The sequence below is a fragment of the Medicago truncatula genome, chromosome 4 (genome assembly GCF_003473485.1).
Source record: "Medicago truncatula cultivar Jemalong A17 chromosome 4, MtrunA17r5.0-ANR, whole genome shotgun sequence".
NCBI classification, from domain to species: domain Eukaryota; kingdom Viridiplantae; phylum Streptophyta; class Magnoliopsida; order Fabales; family Fabaceae; genus Medicago; species Medicago truncatula.
The window spans coordinates 43,351,204-43,359,357 of record NC_053045.1 but is presented as its reverse complement, the minus strand read 5'-3'; the positions used below and the strand labels follow the sequence as shown (position 1 = coordinate 43,359,357).

The window sequence follows — 8,154 nt, the reverse complement described above, 5'->3', positions numbered from 1 at the left end:
TGATCATTTAATATATGGTTCTAGCTATTTATTCAATATTGTTGTTATTCTTGCTTTTATTGTTTTATTGAGATTCAAAATGATATGGACACATACTTTTGAATCTAGAAATAGAATAACAATCTATCTTAAGTTATCACTCTAGACATGGATGTTAATATTTGATAATCACTTTTAATCTAGAACTTAATGCTTTTGGGTAATTTAATCGGTTGAGAAATCGTCAATTAAACTATCCAATCGACTTTATGATCGTTTAAATGTTTGGGAAATCGATGTTTAAACGACCTCTTAGAAATAACGATATCATTTGGACACGAATGATATTGTCGAGTGATTGTGATAATATCGTTTAACAAGCTAGAATTTGTTAATCGATCAAGAGATTGCAGCTGTTACGCTTGGCTGATGTCTCTGACCGCAAGCGGAATAGCCCTATCTCTTCTCGTTTTACTTTTATGTCGAATAGGAAAATAGTTTTACAGAAACAAATAATTTATACCCAAACACTTAATGTGACAAATATTGTGAAAATGCTTATGAAATACGCAACTCCCTGCGGAAACGATCCTATTATACTTACGTGTAAATAGTTTTATGACATGTAAAAATCTTACATCACATTGCCCAACTCACTCTTCTGATTCTTCTAATTTCTCTTTCTTGGGTAATTAATAAAGGATAATTTTATAAAATAATTCATGATTTGTCTTTCTCATACAAAATTAACTACATATTTTTAATATGTGTGAAAGTCACAAAATGACATATAATAAAATATGGAAGGAGTCTCTAAGAGCACTTGTCAAAGTAATAATAAGATTATGAAACTCGCATTGGTCTCCATAACAAAAGGGTTGACGGTTCAAAATAATTTTACTCCCACATACAATCATAACATTTAGAATCGTCACATCAATTAATGTTTTTAATTTACGTGTCAAATCATAATGTTTTGATTGATTGCATGTATAAAGATGTTTTAAACTATCAAACCACCACCATAAAAGTCAAAATATTATATACAAATAGAATATATATTTTTGGCTAAAATATGGTTTTAGTCCCTGCAAATATGCCTCGTTTTGGTTTTAGTCCCTGGTAAAAAAAATTTTTGTTTTTGGTCCCTGCAAAATTTTTTGTTTTTGAAAATAGTCCCTCGCAGGGACCTTTTTTAAAAACAAAATATTTTGCAGGGATCAAAAACTACAAAATTGGTTCAGTTATAATGTGCCACGTATGCAAATCATCACAAAAGTGGAGTCAGGGACTATTTTCAAAAACAAAAAATTTTGCAGGGACCAAAAACAATTTTTTTTTTTACCAGGGACTAAAACCAAAACGATGCATATTTACAGGGACTAAAACCATATTTTAGCCTATATTTTTTTGCTAATAAAAAAGAGGATGCCAATTGTACCCTAATCACAATAGTACAATAACGTACTATTGTACCCTACAGTTAAACATTTTGTGGGGCTATATATTGGGACATCGAGGAGGTTTGGTAAGTAGGCAAATCAAAGAAATGGCTGGGACAAAAATTGTAATGGTCATGAATTGCATGCCACATAACAAAATTCATGGATTTCAAGGACGAACCCCTCTTAGTCTCAGCCATTCCATTAAGGAGCACAAATTAGTTTATTCTTGGAGTATTAATGGTAAGAGTAACATGAAATTCATAGTGAATCAGAAAGGGAAGCAAATTGCATCACAAACCATTATTGAGCATGAAGAAACCGTGGATCATGGGGACATCTCCAACACCAAGCTAACTGCGCTGGTTGCCGTGAGAAATAATGATGATAAGGCATTTGTGAACAATTTCCTAAGTACTTTCATGTCTCAAAACCATAGTAGAGGTTGTGTTGTTCTGCAGCTAGTTAGCACAAAACTTGATCCTAGTAAGACTCTCTCCTTTTCTTTTTTATATTGTGAAAAGAGAACATTCTATTTTTTCTTTTTGAGGAGAAAAGAGAACATTAAGTTAAATATGTTTCTAATCCCTACAAAATTACAAGCTTTCAAGTTTAGTCCATATAAATTTTTGATTCATTTTTAGTCTATATTTACATTTTATAGGGACTATGTTGAAGGACTAAAAGTCTCCATATTTTTAGTCTCCATATTTAGAGAAAGTGGAGTGTCCTATGTCTTCTCTAATGTTTTAAGAAAAAAGTCTGGTCTGACCTGTCGTAGGTTAGGCCGTAGGCCCCTGTAGGCCGGTGTGACCTATTCCCATCCCTAATGTTTAGTCCTACAAATATTTCATTTTTATTTTAATCCTTTTAAAAAGAATTTTTTATTTTTAGTCCTTAGCAGATTACCAATTTTTGCATGGTTGGTATTTTGTTTTAATTCGTGCAAAATTTGTTCATATTGAAAATTTGTATTGTTTCCATTTGCAATCTTTCTTTCATGGTAAATACGTGTTTAAAAGTACTTTTAGTTAACATAATAATCTAAACAAATTTTCCGTTTTGGGAAACATTTATTTGAAACAATGATATACAAACATAAACCAAATTAGAGAAAATTCATTTTTAATCAAAAGTTTATATACAAACATAAATTCAACACATTTTTTAAATTATGGAGGATTTCTCGAAATTACTTTAGTTCATCGTGAATAAAAAACGTACACGTAATATATTCAACTTATTTTGCTGTATATGTTGAATAAAAGGGAGTATGGAACCAAAGTTAAGCTTGGAAACTGTGTTGGAATTTTCCAAAGATCGCAAATTTGAAAATAAGGGAAGAACAAAGACCTACAAAGTGGAATTTATTGTGGACCCAGATTTTGGTGTTCCTGGAGCTATCACAGTTGTTAACTATTATGACAACGAGCTCTTCTTGGAAAGCATAAACATCAGACAAAGTATTTGTTTCACATGCAAGTCTTGGGTCCAACCAAATAGGCTTCACCCAGACAAGAGAATCTTCTTCGTCAACAAGGTAAATTTACAGGGCTAAGATTCATGGAAATTTGTTTGGTATAAGCTTTTTTTACGGATAAGAAAACTTATAAACTTATTACTTTTTGTATTTATAATAACTCATAATAAGATTCCTTAAAAAAAAAAAACTCATAATAACTCAAGTTATGTTAAGTGTTAACAAATGAAAACTGGTTAGCATTTTCTTTTCTTTTTAAGGGTTATGTTAACAAAGGCTCACGATACCCTTTGTTAAGACATAAAAAGTAGTGATATTGCATTTGAAGTTGTATGGTCAATCAATATTCAAGTTTACAAAATGTCATTTTTAACGTATGATCTCGCTAATAAGTAGAGGTGTCAAATAAGTTGGCCCTGCCCGGTCCGGTCTGGCATGATATATAGGCTCGATTATATAAATGGATCAACCGGTCCAATTTGTAATTGAGCCACATATTCTAGATCCCGATCCGATTCGTGTGGGCCATGGGCCAACCTGGTCTGTCTTGTTTTAGTTTTCTTTTTTAATCTATATTCACTCTTTTTTATGTATTTTATATATTAGTTACTCACAACTATCTTTTTGCTAAAATATGATTAAATGGACATAAAAGTGTAAATAATTTTTACATTAGCATTGAATATTAATTAAACTCTAGATTTATTTCTTCAATTGAATGAAATTAATAATTTATAAACTTTAATATTTTAGAACTTTGAGCTAAAATCATCCATTTCTATTAAGTTTACTTATTTAAATATTTTTTTATTAATAAATTTTAAATTGATTGATAATTTTTCAAAAGATAGTATTTTTTAACAAAAAAAATAGAAATATTGATATTGGGCCGATTTGAAGCCCGATGAGTCAGTCCGACCCGACCCCGTTTTGGGATAGCTTTTTGCGGCCGACCCCGACCCAAAATATAGGCTAATAGCCGGCCCATTAGTCCGACACATTTTTTAACAAATGCCTTAAGGACATTGTAAAGCTTAATGTTTACCGGAATTGTTTTATATTAAGTTTGGTCTACACCATGATGATAGGTGTATCTACCATGTGGGACACCAAATGGGATAAAAGAGTTGAGAGAAAGGGAGCTAAAGCAACTGAGAGGTGATTATGGTAGTGGGAAAGGACGCATGAAATCATCATGGGACAGGATTTATGAGTACGATGTGTACAATGATTTAGGTGATCCAGACAAAGGAAATGATTATGCAAGGCCAACTCTTGGTGGTCAAGACAATCCTCATCCCACACGCTGTCATACTGGCCGTCCTCCTACTAAGTCTGGTCAGTATTCATTGCACTCTGCATAAATGCAGACCAGTATACAAGTACTACCAATTAAAGAACACAAAATGACATAACAATAATGCAGAAAATGATAGTTGCACGGTGCAGTAGCTGTTGTATGTTTATCATGGATAAAACTTAAGTAATATTCATAGCATTTTAAACAAAGATAACTATCTAAATATATTATTTCTAAGCTTGTTCAAAAAACTATATTATTTCTACGGATAATCAAGTTTAAGATACTCTTATCCGAGTAATAGTGAACTGATAGCTAGGAACATGCACATGAGCTACTATTGATCTATAACAGTTTTCTTTTCCACCTTTACATGCAAACATGGACAGATTCGAAGGCTGAGTCACGACCAAGTAAATCAGAGTTAATATACGTGCCAAGGGATGAAGAATTTGAGGACGTTAAGCGACAAAATATTAATCAAGGAAAATTGATAGCACTGCTTCGTAATCTTGTACCCGCTTTAACGGATAAAATCATGGGCAGTGAAGATATTTCAAACATTGATAGCTTCATTCAAGAGCCTAAAGGGCGCTCTGAACCTAAGTCACTGCTCAATTTAAGAGTGGCCATGGAAGAGATTTTTAAATTTGAACCTCCAAAGATATTTTCAAGTAAGGCATGAATTTTGTTGGATAACATCATGTGGTTTTGATTTAGACAAACAAATTATTGAAATGAAGTGGAATAATTTTCAGGTGGGGGATCACATTTCTTACTTGATGATGAATTTGGACGTCAAGTGCTAGCTGGGATAAACCCTTTAAGTATTGAAAGGCTAAAGGTAATCATAAAAATGAAACATTTTCATTAGTAGTGAGTATTATAGTTGCCAACTTAGGTTGATGGAATTGTAAGGATTCGACTCAGATCCTACAAAGACTTGTGTTTGAATCCCGCTGTCGATGTGAGGACTTCGTTGGTGGATAATATTTAAGTACATTTGTAAGAGTTTTTTAAGCCTTTGAAATGCAACATAACTTAACTTTTCATCAGCTAAAAAAAAGTGAGAATTATAGTTAATGCAACATTCTGTTCTTTCATTTTGACATTTTTTTCACATTAGGTTTTCCCACCAGTGAGCAAACTGGATCCCTCTATATATGGTTCAGTAGAGTCAGCATTGAAAGAAGAACACATTATAGGCCACATTGAAGGGATGTCCGTACAACAGGTACACCAATTAGTTGTCTTTCATTAGGCTAAGTTTGAACAAAAATGACAATGGCCTTGTTTGAATAAGCAACTTAATAAAGTGTTTACAGCATAAGTGCTTATATTAAAGCTATTTTTATAACAAACTATAAAATTAAGTCAAATTGTTTTCATAAAGCCATAAACTGTTTTCATAAGCAATCATTGATAGTTTATGAAAATAAGCTAAAAGCAGCATATATACATGTCAAAAGTTGTTTCTATAATTTTTTTAAAATAGTCTCACAAATGCTTATGCCAAAAGATAAGTCCGAATAACTCAATCCAATCATATAGAATATATCCATGAAATGTTATTTGTTTTCAACTTTTAGGCATTGGAAGAAAACAAGTTGTTTATACTGGACTATCATGACATTTACTTGCCCTTTCTTGATCGGGTTAATGCTCTTGATGAGCGCAAAGCTTATGCAACAACCACAATTTTCTTCCTCACCAAAATCGGAACTCTGAAGCCCATTGCAATTCAGCTTGCTCTCCCAACAGACAAGCAGGTTCTAACCCCTGCTGTAGATGAAACCTCTAAATGGCTCTGGCAATTAGGCAAAGCTCACGTTTGCGCTAATGATGCTGGCGTTCATACACTTGTGCACCATTGGTATGAATTATTATTTCCATGCAAATATATGTATTTGAGAAAAACTTGCCCAAAACTTTTGTTTTAGAAATTTAGTAATGACATTTGACCTATGATAACCGAACAGGTTAAGAATACACGCATGCATGGAACCATTAATAATTGCAGCTCATCGGCAATTAAGCGTGATGCATCCTGTATTCAAGCTTCTGCATCCCCATATGCGATACACACTCAAGACAAATGCAACAGCCCGCGAGGTACTCGTTAATGCAGACGGTTCCATAGAGAAAAACTACACTCCCGGGAGATACTGTATGCAAATTACGTGTGCTGCCTATAAAGATTGGTGGCGGTTTGACATGGAAGGTCTTCCTGCCGATCTTAAAAGAAGGTAAAGAAGATAGTTTCCTTCATCAAAGTTTTCTGCTCAATGAGCTTGGTTTTACTTGTTCTTTCATTTGTTCTTTCACTAAGTGAAGAAGATAAGATCTAACTATTTATTCTTTCTTTTTTTCAGAGGTTTGGCGGTTCCAGATGCCACTCGGCCACATGGCATTAGACTACTTATTGAAGATTATCCTTATGCGGCTGATGGACTCCTCATATGGTCTAGTATAGAGAAGTTGGTCAGGACCTATGTGAACCATTACTACAAAGATTTGAATGCCATTTCTTCTGACAATGAACTCCAGTCCTGGTACAAAGAATTCATCAACATGGGGCACCCTGATCATAAAAATGCTACCTGGTGGCCTAAACTAAACACCCCTGAGGATCTCATCTCCTTGCTTACCACCATTATCTGGACTGTATCAGCGCAACATGCTGTCTTGAACTTCAGTCAATACCCCTATGGTGGATATGTTCCAATCCGGCCACAATTAATGCGAAAATTAATTCCTAATGAGGAGGTTCCTGATCACGCGGCCTTTGTCAAGGATCCGCAGAGATACTTTCTATCATCACTGCCAAGCTTATTTCAGGCAACAAAGTTCATGGCTGTGATTAACATAGGTTCTGCACATTCACCTGATGAGGAATATATAGGACATAGAAATGACAAGACTTCTTGGTTGGGAGAATCTGAGATCATTGATGCATTCAACCAATTTTCAAATGACATGAAAGATATTGAGAAGGAGATTGACAGAAGAAATGCCGATCCAAAACTTAGGAACCGATGTGGCCATGGAGTTTCACCATATGAATTGTTAATACCTAGCTCAGGATGTGGCGCCACTGGACGAGGAGTGCCAAATAGTGCAACAGCCTAACAGTTTAATATGCGAAGAAAGACCAGCCACGGAATATCACACCTTTGTTTTCCACCATTTTTTTCTCACGGAATCTTTACTACTTACTAGTAGATCAAGACATTTATGCCGTGCAGAAATCATTTGAAGATGAATTTTGCATAGTTAAATTCAGTCAGAAATCAGCACATTGATTAAGAATAAAGTATGAAATTGCTCAAGACCTTGAAAGCAGTTTAACAAAAAACAGATGTATGTTGAAATACTAAACCATCTATTCTGTTCAAATTCGTGAACATATAATAAAGATAAAACATATATTTGAAGAACAGTTACAATCATTATATTTAAGATCCCTTCTTCAATTGTTTAGGATGCACCAAATTATATTTAGGATCATGTTAGATGCATTGAGATTTTAGGTCTTACATGGATTGTATATCTCATGAGTTTTGGTTGTTCTGTCATCTTAATAGTGTTGGATGCATATTTGAGCTACCATTTCCTCTTCTTTCTTTAACTTTATTATTTTAGAAAAATATTTTTACTTTGGCAGACAAGAAAAAGAGACTGAACTAAACATTTTAACAAAAGCCATTTTTTAAAAATTCAATAAACAAAGCATTTGACATACAAATACATACTGGAAAATACAATTAACAGTTTTTTGTTTTCTTTACTTTATTGTTTACATGTTATCATAATGAGAAGAATTGAGTGCTTATACAAAGAATTAAATCCAATTAGATTTTTTTTTTTTCAAAATATAATCAGATTTTTTTCGAAATTAAAAAGATTTTAAAAAATTATGAAAAAAAATTTAATTTTTAAAAAACTGGATACAA

The 8,154-nt window shown here is 33.2% G+C and overlaps 1 protein-coding gene across 1 annotated transcript; it reads left to right on the top strand.

The window, feature by feature from the left end:
• Window positions 1–1,499: 1,499 nt before the first annotated feature.
• On the top strand, window positions 1,500–7,653 carry LOC25493161 (linoleate 13S-lipoxygenase 3-1, chloroplastic). The gene is made up of 9 exons (XM_013601582.3): window positions 1,500–1,907; window positions 2,690–2,961; window positions 3,990–4,239; window positions 4,591–4,875; window positions 4,960–5,045; window positions 5,328–5,435; window positions 5,791–6,074; window positions 6,181–6,447; window positions 6,574–7,653. The coding sequence occupies exons 1-9, from the start codon at window positions 1,529–1,531 to the stop codon at window positions 7,328–7,330; spliced, it is 2,688 nt and encodes an 895-aa protein (XP_013457036.1). The 5' UTR covers window positions 1,500–1,528; the 3' UTR covers window positions 7,331–7,653.
• The last annotated feature ends 501 nt before the right edge of the window (window positions 7,654–8,154 follow it).